A 21,759-nucleotide genomic window follows, 5' to 3' on the forward strand; every position below is an offset into this window, starting at 1 on the left:
TGCTGTTGAATGGACTGTCCCCCGCAGCCCCTCAGTAGGTGTGAGCTGTCGGTAGTGTTAGCTCGGGACTGTGCTGACTGCAGTTCGTTGACCGCTGTTGAGCTACTTGTCCCAACGTTCCCGTTTTGTCATTTCTGTCTCATGATGTGGGGAGCTCGTCCATGGCAGGCAGGCAGGAAGGAAGGAAGAGGGGGGGCAGCAGCGTTGTAGTGTGTTCTCATTCAGCCCCCCCCCGGTTAATTTACAGTAACTCCCGGGCGAGTTACTGTCTCCCTTTGGTTTTACACGGAGACCATGGCTGTGTTGAAGATACAAGACCAGGTAACCCCATCTATCTATCTAGCTAGCTAACACTTAACGTCAAATTAACTTGCCGAGGTCACTCCCAGTAAAACGGATCGTCGCTAATTTGCTTAAATGTTTACATGTAACATTGACTGCTCATTTTCGTGATAGCTTCACTTTACTAACATTAAACTCAACACACAAAAGTTTATTTGGTGACTTGAACCAGTCTGGAAACTAAATAAAAATGTAAAAATAAGGGTCGCATGGGAGGGCTAATGTTGCTTAGTTTTGCCGTCGTTCTCACCGTAAAGTAAAAGTGACATCTGGCATGTTAGCTAACTAGCTAGCGGTAACCGGTAAACCGAAAAGCAGTTAACGTGTGAACCGTGCTAACGTCACGTCACCTGCCTTACGTTAACTTGGTTCCGTTACAACGGCCAGCTTCGTGTCAGATCAGTGGTAACTCGGCCGTTTGTCGGTTTTTTTTTTCCGGGTGTTTTTGACTGTTGCTGTTTGTTTCTGGAGGTGATGGACCGGTGAACACAGCTGGATAGCTACGAGGGTAACGGGGTGGCCAGATGCCTTGCTCCGCTAATGTCAGTTAGAAACTTGAACTTATTATAGACAAGTAGGATGCCACTCCATTGTAAGGTTATTAAAGCAACGTTAATGAAACCTATTGTCTTGAATTGGATTCCATGTTTATGAATTAACTGACTGCAGGCCGATGACTTTCCACCCTGGGAGCCTGCTTTCTCAGCTGTCTATTTTAGCCCCCCTGCACAGTCTCTCCGGGGCAGCTGTGGACAGTCACCTGTTGCCGGAGATAAGAAACGCTGTCAGACTGAAATAGCAGGTGGTGCTGGCTCCGACGTCTCCAGCTGAGTTCATGAATCAGACACTATCCACAGTCTCCACTCGGCTCATGTGAACACTGCGGGGAGCTAAAGGCAGTCATACCGGGGGCCTTGTAGCGGGCATCAAGACACATTCAATAGTCACAAAAAAGTGGATTTCGTCACTGTTGTTTTATTCACACAAGTCATTTTGTTAGTGAAAGAACCTTGATCAAGTAAAAATGCCAATCATTTCTTGTATTCGGATCTTTTAAACATATTATGCTTTCTTTACTCCTATTCATTTTATGGTAAATTGAGTGCGATTGTTTTGTGACTGTTAATGAGACAAAACTTGCCAATTTCAGGCTAGTTTGGGGTCGAGTAACTCGTTATGTGCGTTCGGCTTTATTTATTACATTTTATACACTATATGATTTATCAGTAGTTAAATAGAATAATGATAAGGTCATAATTGAATGAAAATAATTGTTAGCTGTACAAATGGAACTAATTATGGTTGGCAAGTGTTTAGAAATCCTAATACCTTTTGGTTCAGAGCTGGTCTAGATGGCTATAATAAGATACTATTTTGTTTTTGTGGAGTTTGGTAAAACTTCAGTCAAAGTGGGTCAATGATTGTGCAGCTCTGTGGCCTGCCCTGGACTGACCAGTCAACAGGCATGCAACAAACGGAAGAGTCTGTGTTAGTAGATCCCCCTCTCTATTCTCCATTGTTCTCTGTAGTGCTTGCTGAAAGAGAATTGGACAAAGGGACAAAAATAGTCACGCTGAGAGGGCAAGACTGGAGACAGGAGCGAGTGTCACTTTTGGCAAAGGCTTCTGTTTGTCCTCTAGAGGGCGCCCTGTTGCTTTGGAGGATACCAGAGTGCCCTAACCAGGCAATGGTCCTGCCAGAGGCGAGAGACGGAAAAGACATTTAAGAGACCGCACACAATGAAAACAGAGGGTCAAGCATACAAGAGAGCATGTTATAGTTTCGTGTGTGTTTACTTGCCCATGACTTTTCAGCTGTGTCTATGATGAGAGAGCCTCTAACCAGTGAAATGTGTACAGTATACACACGGAGCAATTGCTATAGGTCCCCATCTCTTACTGTCTGGCTTATCCATAAAATCAATCATCATGACTGCTGCTTTACTAATAGACAGATTCAATGGGCCAGGCAACTGTTAGGATACATATGGCCAAGCCAACACTTGGTCATCGGAGTTCACCAAATTTGATATAAAATGTTAATTAAAGGTAGGAACAAATGCCATACAATAGCTAAATAATTAGATTACAATCAATACATATCTGGATATGAGTAAAAATTAGTGAAAAGTATCATCTTCCACAAAAGAGTCAACATGAAGGTGAAGCTGCTTGGTCAAATGCTGGCATTTTATATCACAATGTCTTTTTCTTATATGAGTTCAGATCCATGTAATGTAACTGACTTTATCCCAAATTTGCCAAACAGTGAGACGATTAAGCGGGTTGCGGTGGTCAGACTGTGCATGCCGTACATGTAATGTCATGACAGAACAGCTTTACTACAGATCACCCTCTCTTGATCTTTAAAAGCTTTGAAATGTGTGTACCAGCACACGCACAGACCCACATGTCCTGGCCTTTGCGTGTCTGGGCTGGGATTACATTGCACACAGTGCATCCTGTCACAGGGTCAAAGCAGAGGTCAGTGCTAGCCTGCATACTTTCGCTCAGACATGCACACTGTCACTTTTGGTCTCTCTTGTAAAGTAAAGCCCTTGGGTTGCACTGTGATTTTGTTTGTGGGTATTTGTGATAACGTGTGTGCATCCTCTTGTTGCTGGGGTGAGATTGGGTTCTACTTCTGTGTTTTTCCTAGGGTCCCATTACTATACGAGCACCAGCTCATCATTCAAGGAGCAAGCATTTGGTCTCTGTGTGCCTCCTGAAAACGTGTCCAGCACATTACAGATTTGAGTTTTCAGTTTTTGTTTTCAGATTGTCATTCCTATTATGCTCATCCTTGTTTGCTGTTGCTTACACTGTACTGTATGTATAAGTTTTCCAGCCTACTGCACGTGCTTTCTTAGTTTGGCTTTGCTTTTGAGTCGTGATTACATCTTTAAACCTACATGAATACACAAACAGTCCACAGAAAGACTCATATCTGTTTGGCAAATGGCAACAAATCTGCTCTGTAAACATCTTTGGGCTGTGCCATTGAGAATACCCCCAGTGCTAGCAAGTGGGATAGACAAAACATTGGTTGTTTATATGCTTCCCAAACATCATTCTTTTTTTGTGCCTTTGATGCATATCTGTAATGTCAACTCAATTGCTGAAGGAACAGAGAGATTGTAGTGGTGGTTCATATTAAGTTTATACATGGTAAGTCCATTAGACTCAAAATTTATGCCTACAGAAAGGCTCCATCCAAATGAATCTCTCTCTCTCATTCGTCCTCCCTTGCTCCGTCCCTCCCTCTGAGTTAATGGAGTTGTGCGGCTTGGCAAGATTGCTCTTTTTAGGATCTGTCTTGAATATAAAGGAGACTGAGACTCACACACACAGACATGCACGTACAGGCTGGTCTTGTTAGCTAGCCTCACATTCTCTGGCAAAGCCAGTTTGTTCCAGTTTCATAATGAGGAGACGGGGACTTTTGAAGCTATGCCATCGATACACCAAAGGGGATACTAGAACACACACACACACACACACACACAGAGAGATTACAAACTTTATGAAGATGCAGACCACTAAATTCTTATTTAGCAAATTCAAAAAACAAAACAACATTGTGGCGCACATGATTTTGTTTGTACCATGCTACATGGGTTACATTTCTTTGGATTTTACATTTTTTAGATTGGACCTTCAATGCCTTAACTTTAACCTCACATCATTAATTTAATGGACAGTATCAAAAAGCAGAGCTTTGTTCAGAGGATTAGCAATAAATCCATAAAACAAGGATCATAAAATCACTATACAGTCTTAAATATGCAAACATTCAGAAAGTATTGATTCTCTCAACATACAGCAGCGTTTTCAGTAAAGACTTAATAGTGCTGCACCTAATTCTCTGCTGTAAAACCAATATCCCACTTCCACTTTTGTTATTACACTTAAAACAGTGATAGCGCGCTCTTACCCATGAACTCGGGGGACTCATGGATTGGCACCATCCAGAAAGGGACTTGGTAGCAATTGGGCATCAAAATAGGGCCCCTGACTGTCTCTTGGTCTGGTAGTTCCTTTTAGTGTTTTTTTCCCTTCTGTCATTAACACCCCCCTCTCTATTTTTGCTCCATTAAATACTAGATTTTTGAGTGATAATGTTTCTCGGTCAACTTTCTCTAACCAGTTGACACCTATTGCTCTCCTCTGCCCCCTATTTGTCCTCTGCTCCATTCATCTTCAGGTTTCCTTGTGTGTTGTACGGCTAACTGCCTACAATTACAACCCCTCTCTCTCTCTCTCTCTCTCTCTCTCTCCCCCTCCCCCTCCTCTCCCTCTCCTTTTGAAAGAGCTGGTTTCAGCAGTCTGCCTGAAATGAGCGATGCATACCCACACATACAGTGGGTGCTATGGCCCCTGGTCACGCTAATCACAGGCTCTTTGTGTGTTTGTATCCAATGTGTGTGTATGTGTGTGTTCCTGGCTGCAGCACAGCAGTGAGGATATGTAGCTTCCTGTGTGCTGCTAGGCAGCCCGAGCTCATTCTGTCGCATGCCGCTTACCGCCACCATTACGCAGAGGAATTCCCTGCTGTCTCCGCTACTGCTGCTCACAGAGAGTGCAAGTGTGGGTTAGAGAGAGGAGAGAGGAGACATGCAGCAAAGCAACACTGACAGATAGAGGACAGAGCTGGATTTCACATTGGATTTACATGAAGATGTACAGTGTTTGTTTACGAGGAAATCACTCTGCTTATGGGATTTATTGCTGACCCTTGTGTTCCTGAATTGTGCACGTATGTAAGAGGGAACACTTTTTATTTGTGTGTGTGTGTGTGTGTGTGTGTGTGAGAGGGAGAGAGAGTGTGTGTGACTGATTCTGTTGGTGTGTGTGAGTGGTTGTTCCTGATGCGGTCAGAGCGGGCTAGCCGTGTGTGTATCGTGGTGTTGGAGGAGGTGGAGGAGGATGATTCCTCTTCTTCACCTCCACCTCCTCGGCCCAAATCATCCCCAGAGCGCAGATCACATCATGCCTCTCGAAGAGCTGCTGCTCAGGAGGACAAGGTGAGGTGGGCTCTTCTGTTTGGTTCTCTATTGATTGAATCAGAATTGAATCTTTGTTTCAGCTGAGGTCTTCCACGTTTAAGGTTTATATACCGTTTCTGTGTAAATGACAGAAATCACTGGCATTCTAAACAGGCCACTGCACTTCTCAGACCTGTTCTGAAGTTTAAACCTATGCTGAAGTACATACTTACACGTCCCATTGTATTAAAATACAATGCACATGTCATCAAGTGCTAAATATAGCACCATTATAATCACCAATGTAGCTCTGCCATATGAGATGACTGCTGGTTTAGCTTATGTATAGATTATCAGCAAAGCCTAGGCCTTTGTAGTCTCCAGTGTTGGCTGTATGTGGGCCAAGCCTACCACTGAAACATGGTAATAACGCTTTTCATTATAAGAAGGCTGCTCTTTGAAGTGTACACTGAGAAGGGGGAAAGCCAGACAAGATGTGCTTGCTTTGATGACAGGGTTTGTGCTCTTAGTCCATGTCTACCTTGTCGGATCTTTGACATAGTTTCAATGTTCATCAGCGTAATAGGCATAAGACAGATGTCGACATGCCTGACAGCCCCACTTATTTTTAGGTGGGACGAAATGAGAGAGGGATGGGGAACAGAGAAAGGCTGAGAGTAACTAGCTTATATAGTACTGAAAGGCATAACTTCAATCTCACTTTACCTTGGCAGCCCTTGCTGGGGAAAAGGGTGCATATGTGGACAAAAATTGGTCAGTGAGACAGACAGTATTTAAATGGACTTCATATACTTGGTATATTGCAAAATAAGGAATGACAAGAAGGACCTCTCATCATGTTAGCGTTCATATGTTTAGTTTGTCAGTGCATTTTCAATAATGTTGCAGCACCAACAGAAAAACACTGCTTAAAGGAAATTGTGTATGATCAATATTATTCCCTCATTAAAATCCTGAAAGATACTGATATAAGGAAGCTATAATTATCAGGTAAAAAAGTAGAGAGAGCAGTGTCATTATAAACAGAATAAAATCACTGTCGGTAAGCGACAAAAAGTGATTTATAATGATGGTCACAGTAATTAGCAATCGTGATAGTGCCGCTTATTGTAATACCAAATATCGGCTGTGTAACAAAATATTTGCATAATTTGAAGACTTTCATATAAAAATAACAGCTGATGTTCTTTAAGATGGATTAAGAAAAATACCTAATGCAGACCAAAATTTTTCTATTGTAGATTAATTAGTTTCACTTTGGTTTTTAACATCAAGGTCTCTTTGTTATCCAAGATAAAAATTAAAGTCACAAAGACAATAAAGAAACCATAAGTATAAGAACATCAAGAGAGGACTGTATTTTGAGCCCACTATCCAGAATTGAATTATGAGCTTAATATGTTAGGTATATTAAATGTTACTTCCCTTAACATTTAATTTGAAAGGAGTCATGCTCTTCTGTTGCCCACCGCTACCTCTTGAAGGTTTATGATGACTGCTGAGCAATGCACTTTTACAAATCCCACTCGGTATCAGGCGGCACCATGCGCTCATGCTCATTGCCAACTGTTTACATTAACACACACAGATGTACGTAAATGAAACTAAGGTGAGAGATGGTAAAAGAGGTGTTCCAGGGGTGTTTTTGTTATCTCTCGTTCATTTGTAGCTTCCTCCTCCTTGGGAAGTTTGACATCTCTTCTCAAAAACATGGTGTAACTTGTTTAAATTGTCCTAATAAATGCTTGAGGAAATGCTTTGGTGTCTATAGATAATCTATCATTTTTTTTCCACATTCCACTTGTCTTTTACATCACTGTTTACATTCTTATCAAGTGGCCTTGCACCACATGGCAACAGAGCAGAGCTTCAACCCCTCACAGACAGACTCATACGTTTACAAAACAGTTTGTGCATGCATATGTGTGTCTATGCGCTGTATGCTGCAGCTGCTACTGTCATAAACAAATCAGTGATATACAGCCATTTGTGACCTATGGCTCTCTCCCAGCTCGGGATTATAGTGTCCGTGTTTGAGACTCTCCCAATTCTATCTCTCATAAAACTCACTGATAACACAGTTGTCAGCATAGAAAATTACTGCCTTGCCATGCAAAAATGTAATAGTGTGCATTAGCTTTTCCATGTCTTTTTTTTTTTTTTTTCATCTCTGTAGCCATCTTTGTTAAGAGCTATCTTCAACGTGGACCCAGAAGAAGTTCGCTCCCTCATATTCAAAAAAGAGGATGTCAACATTCAGGTAAGTCAAACTTTTTTAGCTTTATCCCCAGATTCTCTCCTAATATATATGTTTTTGTTCCAATCGCACCCCTGTTTATTTGGTTTCACACACACACACACACACACACACACACACACTATTTTACATATAAACAACGACAAGAAGATCAGCAGTCGGCCAGCAGGCTACAATCGATCTGGGTAGCTATCAATCGATTGACTGGCTGAGAGTGCCTTCTGGCAGCTTGTTACCTTTCCCATTTTATGTGGCTGTCAACCAGGGCAGGACACGTGAACTGTTCATAACACTCTACCCTCTCCAATGATTTAAGGACATAACCTTCACCCGATATATCTATACTTTTTTTCTCACATCACTTTCTCTCTCTGTCCCTAGTCTTTCTGAATATATTTACTCGGTTTACATCCCATTGTTTTCTAGGCTTTGTCTTTCTGGGTAAATAGTGCTGGGGTCATCATACTGAGTCTTTCTGGAGTCAGCAACGCTGGCCAAGGCCTAGTGCAGCCACATGACATTTGTTTATAGCCCCACTCTGCTGATTGTTCTCTACTGCACAGGAAGAGAGAGAGAGGTGGGGGTTGCAGTAGTAGGGTGTTGCGGAGTGATGGAGCAAAGTGAAGAGTACAAGGGAACTGATGATCGATATTTTTCCCATGATGGCTCGAGTCTCATGTTTCTTGTGGTCTGCAATAGTGTGAGGTCTTTGGATTTGGTTTGGGGCATGTGATGTATGCTTTCACCCATACATGTTGTTTGTTTGTGTGTGAGCATGTTTTCCAATGCCCACGTTTGTATCAAAAAGAGAAATTATGCCCTAGTTTAATTAGTGTTTTCTTTGGTTTGGTATCTCCTGTCAGGACAATGAGAAGCGGACACCTCTGCATGCGGCAGCCTACCTGGGAGATGCTGAGATCATTGAGCTGCTCATCCTTTCAGGTAAACACAACAGCTCAGCTCTGCTAGCTACAATCTATCAATGTTCAGCCGTTAATTTAATTTCATTTCTACCTCTAGTGTCTCTTTTCCTTGAAAGATTACTCATCCATGCACACTGGCTGTCAGCAACCATTCTTTTATGCATTTATTTGTCCGAGTGTTTCGTCTGTGCATCCATATCACTTCTCCTAAATGTGTTTATGTTTATTATTTGAACTGTGCATTTAAAAATGTATCACCATACTCATACTACAGTGTTGTGTTTATAATTAATTTATTATAGCCTTGAGTCTAAAAATCTTTCTTTTATTATTTTAGGTGAGATTATCTTGAAATAATTTCATTTGTTGCCGATGCAAAGCAGCTAGTTTCAAGAAATACTTTAACAACTTGAAATTAAAATGATGAGTTTGTTTACTTTATTTCAAGATGCTGTCATCTGTGTCAAAAAAAAATTCTTGAAAGAAACTAAATTGTAAACAAGATAATTATTTATTTTTTGAGTCTCAGTGCCAAAGCAGATTTATTAACTTTCATCAGTGTCATGTTACCCGTCATCTTATTTTGTTTCCTATCAGTTTACATTATCCTTTTTCCATCCAGCCTTGTGCTTTTCCTAAACTCCTCAAAGCCACTGCCTGTTCCTCATCTCTCTCATCCTCACATGTTGTTCCCTCAGATGTTTCCATGCCTGTATGTCTGCTCACTGCTCTCTTGGTGACATATCTTGTGATTTATCAATCATCTGATAGGGTCTGTGCAAGCTCTACTTTCTATGAAGTCAGCTGAGCACGTCAGGGGGTTGGGCCAAACTTGTTGTAAAACAAGAGTGGACTGGAAGTGTGTGTGTGTGTGTGTGTGTGTGTGTGTTCAGTGTTTCTCAATAATGTGAAGAGCTAGCGACAGGTGCAGCTTCAGGGCTATTTTAACCCCTAAGCTGTGCCAAAGAGGATCATGGCCGTTTTATATCTTCAGGGCACCACTGGGTCACAAGACCCCATTCCCACAAGTCATGCAAAAAGCTTTTAAACTATTAGTTTGTTGCTTTTATTCTTCACACTCTCAATTAGGTATCTTGGGCCTTCAATGTATCTTTCAGTGATCAGACATTTTTCCAGGTTTTCAACATGTTTGCCTTTGCTGTGTCTGCTGTTGTTGACATTACTGTGACATCTCTCCCTTTTTCCGTCTCCTCTCTCACATGCTCTCCTTCTCTCATCCAAGGAGCCCGAGTTAATGCCAAAGATAACAAGTGGTTGACTCCTCTTCACCGAGCTGTTGCCTCTTGTAGTGAGGTAGCACATTACACGAACACAAGCACTAATGTGTATTTTGATGACGCTCTTGCAGTCCTGTAACTCTGTTCTTCTTTGTCAAAAGCAATGAAATGTACTAAGTCTGACAATTAATTATTACAGCTTTTCATACCTTAGACAAACCCCTGTTTGAGATTGTAACCTTCTAAAGGGACTTTCCTGATGATATTATCACTGCAGGCACACATACCAGGAGAAAATGATTACTGCCGTGATAAATGTTACAGATTTAAACAGTCTCAAAGGGGAAAATTTGACATAACCAATGTGTTGGTGTTTGATAGGCCTTCAAAATGTCTTTACCAATTCTGTCTGGTCCTGGGCAACATGCCCACACTAACACAGCCCCTTGCGTTGTTCCTCCTCAGTGCTATTTCAGCATGAAAGCCCCCTAAGAATAGCAAAGACTTTTATAACCTCCCACACACAGCCACCTGCACTTTGTTAGATCACTGAGGCATATTAGAAAATAGACCCTCTGTCTGTGCACTCTGACCCAAGCTCCCTCTCCCTTCAGGATGCAGTAGCAGTTTTGCTGAAGCACAGTGCAGATGTTAATGCTCGGGACAAAAACTGGCAGACGCCGCTCCATGTAGCAGCCAGCAACAAGGCAGTACGCTGTGCGGAGGCTTTGGTCCCGCTGCTAAGCAATGTCAACGTGTCTGACCGGGCGGGACGCACTGCCCTCCACCACGCTGCCTTCAGTGGACATGTAGAGGTTGGTTTCTTCTTCTCATATACACAGACATACAAACATACATCAGCACCTATTTGATTTGCTTTTGTGTGTCAGATGGTGAAGTTGCTGCTGTCCAGAGGAGCCAACATTAACGCTTTTGACAAGAAGGACAGGAGAGCCATCCACTGGGCAGCCTACATGGGTAAGACTGCAGGAATATGGGTTTTTTGTAGTTTTCAGTGCCACAAAACAGGAACTTCTGGAATACACTGGATTGCCTCAACTGGGTTGAACTTGACGCATCTCATTTTCTCTCCTTCTCGTTCAGGTCACTTGGAGGTGGTGAAGTTATTGGTGGCCAGTGGGGCTGAGGTCGACTGTAAGGACAAAAAGGCCTACACCCCACTCCATGCAGCTGCCTCCAGTGGCATGAGCAGCACAGTGCACTACTTACTGAACCTGGGGGTCCACGTCAGTACACATGCACTAGCAATGTTCTTAATATGTTTATAATGTGCCATGACCCTTGAACTTTGCTAAATCTTAAACTGTAAATATACAAGCTATTTTAAATTATAAGATAGTATGGTAGTGATATAATATTCTTTAGTCAATAAACTGCAAAGGCCCTGCAAATTACACCATGTTCCTCAAAAAACATACATAAACACAGATTCTCTCTTTGCATAGGTGAATGAGGTGAATGCCTATGGAAACACCCCACTCCATTTGGCCTGTTACAATGGACAGGATGTGGTGGTCAGTGAGCTCATTGAGGCAGGGGCCAACATCAACCAGGTGCATAAGCGTCTCTCTGTGCGAGATGGTACGTTGGTGATCACTGTGTGCGTTTAATTGTGTTATTTTTGTACCTTGCTTCAGGTGAACGAGAGAGGGTTCTCTGCTCTCCACTTTGCCTCCTCCTCGCGCCAGGGGGCGCTGTGCCAGGAGCAGCTGTTAGCCCACGGAGGTCACATCAACATGCGGGTGTGTTCATATGCAAATTCACTCTCACACAAGCACTGCAACACATAAATTTAGCTGAGAAACAGTGTGTGCTTTATACTGATACAGCTGAAGTGAGTGTATATACATCGCCTGTATACATCATCAAAAGAACACATTTAAACATAATGAAAAAGAGCCTGTGTCCTCATCTCTTATCAGTATGTATACTACTCAGCATCTAGTAGAAAGTTGAAATGACAGTGTTGTTAACACTTTGGTAACAGTCATAGAAACTGATATTAGGTCCGCACAGCCTCAAGATGCAAGGCCATATGGAAGATAGAGGAGGAGGGGGTGGCTCCCTGAGGCTGCAAGCTGCTCAGGGAATGTGTGTGTGTGTGTGTGTGTGTGTGTGTGTGTGTGTGTGTGTGTGTGTGTGTGTGTGTGTGTGTGTGTGTGTGTGCGTGCGTGCGTGTGTGTATGTGTTTGTTTGTGTGTGTATATATAAGCTTTATTCAGAAATTCATAATCATCTTCTTTGTCTGTCCTTGTCTGTCTCTCCATCTGTCCAGAGTAAGGATGGTAAGACTCCTCTCCACATGGCAGCTACCCATGGAAGGTTTTCCTGCTCTCAGGCCCTCATTCAAAATGGTGAGAGCCCCTACAGTGTGCTATCTGCATCATGTGTGAATTCAAATTGGTTTTGCATGTCTGTAAATGTAGTACATACCGCATGTTGCACAAAATGATCTTGATTCTTTTTTTTTTCTTTTTTTATTTTGTATTATGTTGTTTTAATGTAAATTCACACATACCTTTTTAATAACCTTTTATGTGTGTAGGAGCTGAGATTGATTGTGAGGACAAGAGCAGAAACACTGCCCTTCACATCGCTGCCCGCTATGGCCATGAGCTCATCATTACAGCACTCATCAAACACGGAGCCAGCACCGCAAAGTTAGTAACAACTGACATTCAACTGTCTGTCTATCAATGAATAGAAATGGTTAAACGTTCTTTCAACCTCTTTTTGTTTTCCTTTTTTCATCAAAAATGCACCTCAGTTGAACACCTAACCCTCCTTTCCTGTAATGACTTGTCCTCTATGCCTTTTATCTTTTCAGGAGAGGCATTCATGGGATGTTCCCTCTACACCTGGCAGCTCTCAGCGGCTTCTCAGATTGCTGCAGGAAGCTGTTGTCCTCAGGTACATTCATGCTGACACCATTCTTGCCATTGGAATCACCTAGTTGACTTCCAAATTGATGCTGATTGCATATTTGCGCAGGATTTGACATAGACACCCCTGACAACTTTGGAAGGACATGTCTACATGCCGCTGCAGCTGGAGGGTGAGTCATTATTCATGCTCACTGCTTTTCTATTATTTCATTTCTGGTTCTCTTTGTATGTTTTTTTTGTTCCTTATTTAAGAGCATTCACAAACAGAGAGCTCATACTCTCATTCTATCTGTGCACCTGATTACGAGATTGGTATGTGGACAGAACATCACTGTTAAAGCTGTCTCTCCAACCAGGAACCTGGAGTGTCTGAACCTGCTGTTAAACATAGGAGCAGATTTTAATAGGAAAGACAAGTTTGGAAGGTGAGCCAAGCATGCATTTTAATTCTAGGAATGGGAATAAAATGAGGGTTGAAGACATTTGTAAACTTTTTAGAACACTTTGACGAGTAGAGGGAGAGTACGAAGTCCTCACTGGTATAAATAACGTTGGCTCTCTGACCATCCCTAGGACTCCATTACACTATGCATCAGCCAACTGTAACTACCAGTGTGTGTTTGCCTTGGTGGGCTCCGGGGCAAGCATTAATGAGCTGGACCAGAGAGGCTGCAGCCCCCTGCACTATGCTGCTGCAGCTGACACTGATGGAAAGTAAGTTCTACTCTTGTTTATTTTATGTAATTTTATAGTTAAGCATCAAAGAGTCTTCAGTGTTAGCCAAAAGTTTTTGTTTAAAAAAAAAAGGTTTTCTTCTCTTTTGTCTTTGTCAGGTGCGTGGAGTACCTGTTGAGGAACGATGCTGATCCAGCAGTGAGAGACAAACAAGGTTACACCGCCGTGCATTATGCCTCAGCCTACGGACGCACCCTCTGCCTGGAATTGGTGTGTACAGCTACTGTGTGTCAGTTGCATGTCGTACTCAGGGTCAGAAAACCTGAACCTGATGCTGATTAAGTCCTCATATTTTAAAAGGCTTTGGAACTTAAGAGAAAACTCTGGAAACGTACACTCGACATAAGATCCTAAACAGTCTGTTTCTGTTTCTTTCAGATGGCCAGTGAGACACCGCTTGATGTGGTAAGAAAGAAATTTAACTCACCCACTGTTACACAATGAGCCCTTACAATTATTCTTTGTAAGTAGCTCCCTCTGTTGGTCAAATGGAGCTACTGTGAAACCTCCTCTGTCTTGTTATTGGTTGGATAAAAATTGGCAGGTCAAGGTTGTATGCAATTAAAAAAAAAAATACTTGTTTAGCCTTAAACTCCTCGTGGCACACACATTTGCAAAGTCTCCTGTGTAGCTGCATCCTGTTGTCTTTCAGTAAATTTGGAGCACATGGAGCAGTGTGACCATGGCTTAATTTCTGAGCAGCTTTAATGAGGCAGTGACCTGCCATATGTGTGAACCTGGATATGAAATGAGTAATATGTAAACCATCCCTCTATTTCAGTTAATGGAGACATCAGGAACAGACATCCTGAGTGACTCAGAGAGCCAGGCCCCTGTCAGTCCACTGCATCTGGCGGTCAGTTCAAGGATTTGTCAGTGTGTCTCTCTCACACCCAGGATTTCAAAGTCTCTTCCATGTTTTCTATCTGGCCATCTTTGACGAGGTACAGTACCACTGTTTTTAAAGAAAGTGTGTGTGTGTCTTTCATTCATCCAGGCTTACCATGGACACTGTGGAGCATTAGAGGTCCTCTTGTCATCCCTGCTGGATGTGGACGTTCGCAGCCCAGAGGGCCGAACCCCGCTCAGCCTGGCCTGCTCCAGGGGTCATCAGGAGTGTGTGTCCCTGCTGCTGCACCACGGCGCCTCACCCATGACCCATGACTACACACACAAAAAGACAGCTGTACACGCTGCAGGTATACATACAAGCAGTTAGACACACAGACACAAAGAACTGCAAATAATCTGTTTGGATGCAGCACGATCAAAACGCATGAATAAGGTTTATTGTCTGGCTTGTAAAATGGAAATCATATTGTTGAAGGATAGGTTATGCCCCAGCATGTGTGTGTGTCTGTCTACTGTAGCTACAAATGGCCATCCAGAGTGCCTGCGTCTGCTCATGAACAACAACGACCAACGCATAAATGTGGACGTACAAGACACCAGCGGACAGTGAGTGTATATAGACAAAACGGCTTAGGCTTGAGGCTGTCACTGAGTTTACTATGGTAGTCTTTTGTTGGAGTAGACTACTTGAACTTTACCTGAACACTAAATAAAAAAACACTGTATACAGGACTCCTCTGATGTTGGCAGTGCTGAACGAACACACAGAGTGTGTGTACTCTCTGCTCAGTCAAGGAGCCAGTGTAGAGAATCAGGACTGCTGGGGGAGGACGGCACTACACCGAGGGGTGAGACAGTCACACACACCCACTAACAACTTTTTATTATAATAAAGATTTATTTATCATTTCTGATTTTTCCCACTTTTTACTTTATCATACAGGCAGTGACAGGCCAGGAGGAGTGTGTGGAGGCCCTCCTCCAGCGGGGGGCCAGTGTGTGTGTGAGGGACACCTGGGGACGCTCCCCTCTTCACCTGGCATCCGCTTGTGGCCGTGTGGGTGCCCTGGGCGCCCTACTGCAGGCCACTAGCGCCTCACACATTGACACACACCTCACTGACAACCAGGGCTACACACCACTGCACTGGGCCTGCTACAACGGTACTGGGACATAGCATGGAACACTTGAGAGACATGTCAACATCTGCCACAGCAAAGTAGTATTTACATGTGTCTCTCCCTTTCAACTTCTGTCATCTTTCTGTCCTGCTAGGATACGATGCGTGTGTGGAGGTGTTGTTAGACCAGGACGTGTTCAGGAAGATTAAGGGCAACACATTCAGTCCACTGCACTGTGCTGTGTAAGACAGTGTCTTTACCCAGGATTTTTTAATGTAGATGGACATTGGTCTGAGGGTATGTGACAGTGCGTGTTGTGTGTTTCAGCATGAACGATAACGAGGGAGTGGCTGAGATGTTAATTGACTCCCTAGGCACAACTATCGTCAACACCACAGACTCTAAGGGCAGGTAAGAGATGCGAATTACATCGTGTTTCTATAGACAGGGTGAGCAAAACCTCTGTTAGTATAATGTTACTTGTGTTTGTGTTATTGCAGGACCCCCCTTCACGCTGCAGCTTTTTCCAACCACGTGGAGTGCGTTTCCCTTCTTCTGAGCCATGGAGCTTGGGCAAACGTAGTTGACACAAACATGCGCAGGACACCGCTGATGATGGCAGCTCTAAACGGACAGACCAATGCTGTGGGTCAGTACACTTACTGACACATAGATGTACTGTTGGCCTTTGATTTTGTTAAACTTCTGACATGTGACCATCTCCATGCATGTGTTACAGAGGTGCTGGTGAGCAGCGCTAAAGCAGACTTGGCACTACAGGATTCAAAGAGGAACACAGCATTACATCTGGCTTGCAGCAAGGTAAAAACCGTTCACAGACAGGAAATGTTTTTTTTAATGCACTGGCCATGGTGAATTATTGACATGCCTCCAGATTCAGATAAGGATCTTTGACCAAAGAGAAGAAAAGTAATTACTGATTCAGTATTAAAAATCTGCTAGCTGATGGAAAGGTTAATTAAACATCTTAATAACTGTGATTTTCTTGTGTTATGGAAAATGTCACAAAATGTCCTAAAAACCAGATTTTTCCTCCATGTTGGAATAAAAAAGCAGGTACCACATGTTCACATGTGAGAAACTTACAACAGAAGTAATACATTAGGGACTTACTACATAGCATGACCAACTCAAAGTGGATTTTTTTTTCTGCCTTATCAGTGTAGATTTTAATCTGAAAGTGGTTACAATTGGACTTTCATATTTCTCACGACATCTATGATTATATTTATTTGCATTTTTCACTGTCCATCACTGCCTGTTCCTTTCAGGGTCATGAGACGAGTGCCTTGCTGATTCTGGAGAAGATCAGCGACAGGAACCTCATCAACTGCACCAATGCTGCTCTCCAAACGTACGTAATACTGCCAGGGTGCCATGCAGCAGGATGAGCCACTAAGGTTCACACTGGATCTGTTTTAACGCTGCATCTCTCCCTACCCTCCTGCAGGCCCCTGCATGTGGCCGCCAGGAAGGGTTTGACGGTGGTGGTCCAGGAGCTACTGGGGAAAGGAGCCAGTGTATTAGCAGTGGATGAGAATGGTCAGCTTTCACATAACTGATCTAGACACACTCACTATTCACACATGTAATTCTAGAGTGAATTACCTTTTTCCTTTTCCATGCTCCTCTTATTCCTAGGTTACACTCCAGCTTTGGCCTGCACTCCCAACCGTGATGTCGCCGACTGCCTGGCCCTCATCCTGAACTCCATGATTCCCACCTCCCCCATGGTCACCATAGCAGCTTTACCTGCACCTTCTCTCGCTCAGACAGTCGTCAACCACCACCCCACCTCCAACCACATCTCCAAAGGCGTGGCCTTTGATGCCCCACCCACTCTGAGGCCTGACCACGCCTCCTACTGCAGGCCGGAACGCCCGCTGTCCTCTGTCTCTGCAGACGATGAACTGAATGACTCGGATTCAGAGACATACTGAGAACTATTTGACAGAGCCCCACAATTCTGCAAGGCTAGCCGGCCACTCAGGAGCCTTAATAGTTCACTGATAAGGGACAAAAAGAGAGGGAAGAGGGAGAAAATAGAGCCAGAGTATTTTTAGGTAAGCCTCGTCAAATTTAATAATTGTTGTAAAAACGATTTTGTTTCCTTAAGGTGCATACCCATGGGGTGGTTTTAAACCTTTACAGTTTTTCTTTCAACTACTACTATAAGAGCATCTAGTGAAGAAAAACTCAGAGGACAGTTTTTTTGGCACGATTGTGTAAAGAAAAAAAACAAGCAAACAGAGGGACAGTCTTATGGGACCAGGTGACTGATGAGCTGTTTTCCCTACTGTGCTTTTGAGTTTTATTTCCGTTTTTCTTCAAACTATTGTGGCAGACACTGATGGCTCTCGCACATTGGCAGTGCTGCATCATTGATTTTGAACCACTCTTTGATTCCCAGGAGAGGAAGTCATTATTGAATCCTATGAATTTATTCTATATTATGGAGACTGAATCCTTGGGAGCTGTTTCTGACAGCAGGTGGATGTGAGACCCATTTGCTGTATGATTGGTTCAGGAGTCAGCTGGTTGACGGTGCAAACGAGCACTCGGAGGAACTTTTAACTTGCAATGCTGTAAACTACTTAATGTTGTGTACTGTACTGGAGACAGGAGAAAGCAACTGACACTGTGCATATGTGTGTGTAAGAGAGATTGTGTGTGTGTGCGTTAGTGTGTGTGAAACAAAGACAAATTAATAAATATTGCCTTTTGAGGAACAAACAGCTTTCAGGCAGAGAATGAACACTACTTGGTGTGATGTTTGTCAAGATGAAGCAATTTGTTTAGTTTCCTTTGTTTGTATATGACGAGTACAAATGTGTAACTACTGAGATGACATTACTAGTCTTAGTCAGAACAAACATTTTTTAAATCCGTTTTTAAATGTGTGACAAACAATTCCGACTAATCACTGCAGCTCTAGTTCACTCATTGTCCAGGTGGTACATGCGTCCGTACAGACAGGCCGTGACCAGCCCACCAGTCATGTTTGAGTGTTTCATGGTCACTCTGCCGTCTGCAGTCTTCTCCAGATGCTCCGGCTGCTCCAGGCTGAGACGGCTGGCCAAAACTGACGGGTACACGTATCTGGTCCCAAACCTCCCCTCCAACAGGAAGTCCATTTTCGTCTCAGCCTCTTCCACTTCCTGTCCACAGGAACTGGTCTCCAACCCTGCACAGCGGACTAATGCACACACCTGTAAGCACAGAGAGGATGTATGACAAGTGTCTCATTAACAAGTTTTACATTTTCAAAATCCTTGTCATTCATACCTGCAGCGCGTAGCGTCCGTTCACGGTGTGAGTACCAGCAAATGCTCCCAGTGCATAGAGCTCTTTACTGCTCCCCTGTGGTAACTGCCGGTACTGCAGGTGACAGCAAAAAGTGCCATCGCACACATCAAGTTTGCCCTCGGTCTCGTTCAGGGGCACAAATGTAAATGGATCGTACATCATGGATGAGGTGAAGGTGGCGGAGGAGGGAGAGACTGCAGAAGTAGCGTCAGGATGAGAGGAATCGAAACAGCTCTCCTGGTGACAGAATCCGGGGTCTGTGGCCGCAGAAGACGCGGACCCCTCCGTGGCCACGCTCTGCCCCAGCCACTGTGGGTCTAGCACTGGCACCCTGGCCACCAGAAGCCTGCCCTCCTCTGGATCTCCTTTCCGGGCGTGGTGGTAGGTGGCAGAAAAAGGGGTGTAGATACCGCTTCCTGTCATGATCAGTCGGTCATTGCGAATGTTGGCCGCTAGCAGGGTGACATTGGCGCCCAGGCTGAACGCCCGCTGGATCTGGATCGCGTCCAGCAAGGGGAGCTGGTTCATCCAGGCTGTGGGGTAGATCAGCTGACGCACGCCCTGAGAGTGGTGCAAAACAAACAAAAAACAAAAAAAAAAACAGGCTGAGGTTAAGAGGAGATGAAGGCCAAACAAAGCAAAATAGAGTTGAATACATGGTTTTTTCTACCCTCTCCACCAGGGAAACTGTGGGCTCTTGGAACAGGATGTCAAAGCAGGTGAGGAGGCCAAACCTCCCAGCAAAAGGTGTATCAAACGTTATGATCTCAGGCTGCGGTGGTGTGTCAAAGGCCTCCTCAAAGTACAGGTTATGTTTATGGTAGCGCGCCACCAGCTGGCCATCGGACCTGTACGACAGAGGACACTGTGAACGGCCCACATTGACCAGGAAACTGGAGGTCTGTGCACTCGCTCGACTTCAGCTTAACTGCTTCTGTTACACTGCACCTGAACACCACGTTGGTGTTGAACTGCCAGCGTCCATCGGAGGGACAGGAGGGGGAAGGGCTGGTCTGCAGGGGGCAGGGCTGCAGGTCAGCCATGTTGGCCACCAGGTAGAGGTTGTAGCGACGCGCCATGCAGCTCAGCCTCTGGAGAACCTATGAAACAGTCACACTCAAGTGATGAGCGAAGGCTCTGGGCGGTGTGTCCGTGTCGAGGGGGGACCCTCAACCACAACAGTGTGTCATGTCAGAAACGCCCGTTCAATAACAGCATCAAATCTAAAGGTGTGATCGTGCACCTCAGTGTTGTTGTATCTGCCCGGCTCGGTGCAGGGATTCCAGTTCTCCTGCTGGGGGTCAGGAATGGTTTCTGGGTAGCCAGAGATGGACGATCGGCTGAAGTTGAAACCCTGCAGACCGTCCTCGGGAAACACCAGGATCCGGGCACCCTGACCGAGGGGAGACAAGATTCGTCAGCATGTAACGGAAAAAGATCCCATTTTCAAAACCCTCTGTCTGTACCTGCTGGGCGGCCCGGGCAGCCTGCTCCTCGTAGATATCCAGGTTTCCCCGCACATGTTGCAGGGCGGCGGAGCGGGACAGCAGCAAATGAGGCTCCGGGTTCAGGATCACGCCGTGCTCGTAAACAGCAGCGACGTACGAGGAGTCCGAAACGGGCTCGGCCTGACCAACGGCCGACGTTAGAGAAAAAGGGACCACAAAGGCAAATAACAAGAACATTGCTTCTTCCCCGAGAGACACGAATGGTGCCTAGTTCCACCAAACCACCCGAGAGATCCAAAGTCCAGGTTTACAGAGCTGACTCAGCTGAGCCAGTTTCTGATTTAAAGGTGACAAGTAGCACCCACTGCGAAATGGTCTTGTGTTTTGAAAAAAATATGGATCCACACGGTCGTACCTTATCCGTTGCACTGCACTGCACTGCACTGCACTGCACTGCACACAGCTCTGTCACAGCACTAAAGGGGAAACCTGGCAACTAGACATAAACAAAGGCCTTATTTTGAAAATACACGACCGGAAACATTAGGCGCATAACTCGGAACCACTTTGCAAATTTGACCTTCTCCCATAACAAGCATGAGCAAGACCTGTGGCCAACCTTCGATGTAAATCTTATCTGCATGTGGGCGACTGGTCTGAACATTTGAGGGAAAATTCCAAAAAGCAGGAAGATCGGTTTTTTTTCCCCCCGTGTTTGTCTGTCCGCTCTTCTGATGCCCCCAAACGTTTCTCGCCAGGGGGTGTACTAGCATTAGCATTAGCCCCCGCCCTGCACTACAATGGCAACGGCACCAGAGGCACCAACAGGAGCAGCAGGTGCCCCGGTGTCTAAACCCAGTCAGATGTTTAAGAGCTGCTGGAGCTGTCGGCTCATCTCCGGTGGTGGTCTGATCCTGTCCGGCGCCTATGTGTTCATGGCGGCCCGGAAGGTGATGCGACAAGGCGGACCTACCTCCATGGGCACAGTGGCACAGATTACATTCGCTGCAAGTGAGTTACTCAATATGCCTCGAGTGTTTTAGGTGCAGCATTACTTGTCGTCTTCTTTTGAAAGAAGTCACACACACACACACACACACACACACACACACTTACACCCGTGTTTCTCTCTCAGGTTTGGCCGCGTGGGGAATCGTTGTCATCGCCGACCCGGTGGGAAAAGCGCAGAAGAAGACGTGAGGACTGTTGATTCAGTAGATGTGATGAAGTAGTTCAAGAGCTGAGGGGAGGAACATTCACCCGACGATCATGACAGCAGGCCAAAGGCGCTGCTCCCGAAGAACAGCAGAAAAAGTGTGTTAGTCTCATGCACAACCATGAGTCCATTTTTGTTGCCATTGTGTGTGTGGAAGGACAGTAAGCTATTGACTGCTTCAATTAAAACGGAGAGATCCTAAATGTGACTAAAGATGCTATTTTAAATCCCTTTGTCACCACTGGAATGCTGTGCATGTATCAACTGAAGGTATGGTAGCTCTGCATTACGGCTTTCTACCGGTATCGATTCATCACGAATACAACGACCGGCAGTTTGATTTGATGACAGTGATGTTCCATTTAAGTCGCGACTGAGAGCCTGCATAC

At 44.5% G+C, this 21,759-nt stretch overlaps 3 protein-coding genes across 4 annotated transcripts; 2 read left to right on the forward strand and 1 right to left on the reverse strand.

Annotated features, from left to right (window-relative positions):
- Positions 1-61: 61 nt before the first annotated feature.
- LOC120786263 (serine/threonine-protein phosphatase 6 regulatory ankyrin repeat subunit A) lies at positions 62-18,155 on the forward strand. Of its 2 annotated transcripts, none has more exons than XM_040121597.1 (29): positions 62-321; positions 7,524-7,607; positions 8,468-8,546; positions 9,771-9,841; positions 10,380-10,580; positions 10,656-10,743; positions 10,870-11,012; positions 11,232-11,339; positions 11,424-11,528; positions 12,062-12,140; positions 12,332-12,446; positions 12,614-12,696; positions 12,778-12,841; positions 13,028-13,096; positions 13,245-13,385; positions 13,505-13,616; positions 13,785-13,811; positions 14,188-14,262; positions 14,404-14,605; positions 14,777-14,864; positions 14,989-15,106; positions 15,202-15,421; positions 15,534-15,621; positions 15,707-15,790; positions 15,880-16,028; positions 16,119-16,201; positions 16,672-16,754; positions 16,851-16,942; positions 17,042-18,155. In XM_040121597.1, the coding sequence occupies exons 1-29, from the start codon at positions 295-297 to the stop codon at positions 17,338-17,340; spliced, it is 3,177 nt and encodes a 1,058-aa protein (XP_039977531.1). In that variant the 5' UTR covers positions 62-294; the 3' UTR covers positions 17,341-18,155. The 2 variants fall into 2 exon arrangements, with proteins under 2 accessions (XP_039977531.1, XP_039977532.1); XM_040121598.1 differs by lacking the exon at positions 62-321 and adding an exon at positions 5,210-5,365.
- Positions 18,156-18,273: 118 nt separating this feature from the next.
- On the reverse strand, positions 18,274-20,602 carry btd (biotinidase). Its single transcript, XM_040121602.1, has 6 exons — positions 20,173-20,602; positions 19,950-20,099; positions 19,655-19,806; positions 19,377-19,554; positions 18,686-19,267; positions 18,274-18,609 (listed from the first exon to the last, which is right to left on the reverse strand). Exons 1-6 carry the CDS (start codon positions 20,389-20,391, stop codon positions 18,337-18,339), a joined length of 1,554 nt encoding a protein of 517 aa, XP_039977536.1. The 5' UTR covers positions 20,392-20,602; the 3' UTR covers positions 18,274-18,336.
- A 143-nt stretch (positions 20,603-20,745) lies between these two features.
- On the forward strand, positions 20,746-21,597 carry dmac1 (distal membrane arm assembly component 1). The gene is made up of 2 exons (XM_040121603.1): positions 20,746-21,165; positions 21,290-21,597. The coding sequence occupies exons 1-2, from the start codon at positions 20,955-20,957 to the stop codon at positions 21,352-21,354; spliced, it is 276 nt and encodes a 91-aa protein (XP_039977537.1). The 5' UTR covers positions 20,746-20,954; the 3' UTR covers positions 21,355-21,597.
- Positions 21,598-21,759: the final 162 nt, after the last annotated feature.

The sequence above is a fragment of the Xiphias gladius genome, chromosome 24 (genome assembly GCF_016859285.1).
Source record: "Xiphias gladius isolate SHS-SW01 ecotype Sanya breed wild chromosome 24, ASM1685928v1, whole genome shotgun sequence".
In the NCBI taxonomy this organism is placed as follows: domain Eukaryota; kingdom Metazoa; phylum Chordata; class Actinopteri; order Istiophoriformes; family Xiphiidae; genus Xiphias; species Xiphias gladius.

Coding starts and splice junctions, on each gene's coding strand:
- dmac1 (XM_040121603.1), top strand. CDS start 20,955: ATGGCAACGGCACCAGAGGCACCAACAGGAGCAGCAGGTGCCCCGGTG. Junction 21,166..21,289: donor ACAGATTACATTCGCTGCAA/GTGAGTTACTCA, acceptor TTTCTCTCTCAG/GTTTGGCCGCGTGGGGAATC.
- LOC120786263 (XM_040121598.1), top strand. CDS start 5,210: ATGCGGTCAGAGCGGGCTAGCCGTGTGTGTATCGTGGTGTTGGAGGAG. Junction 15,791..15,879: donor ACCACAGACTCTAAGGGCAG/GTAAGAGATGCG, acceptor GTGTTATTGCAG/GACCCCCCTTCACGCTGCAG. Junction 16,029..16,118: donor CGGACAGACCAATGCTGTGG/GTCAGTACACTT, acceptor CATGTGTTACAG/AGGTGCTGGTGAGCAGCGCT.
- btd (XM_040121602.1), bottom strand. CDS start 20,391: ATGTTCTTGTTATTTGCCTTTGTGGTCCCTTTTTCTCTAACGTCGGCC. Junction 20,100..20,172: donor CTGCCCGGGCCGCCCAGCAG/GTACAGACAGAG, acceptor CCCCTCGGTCAG/GGTGCCCGGATCCTGGTGTT. Junction 19,555..19,654: donor AACACCAACGTGGTGTTCAG/GTGCAGTGTAAC, acceptor TCTGTCGTACAG/GTCCGATGGCCAGCTGGTGG.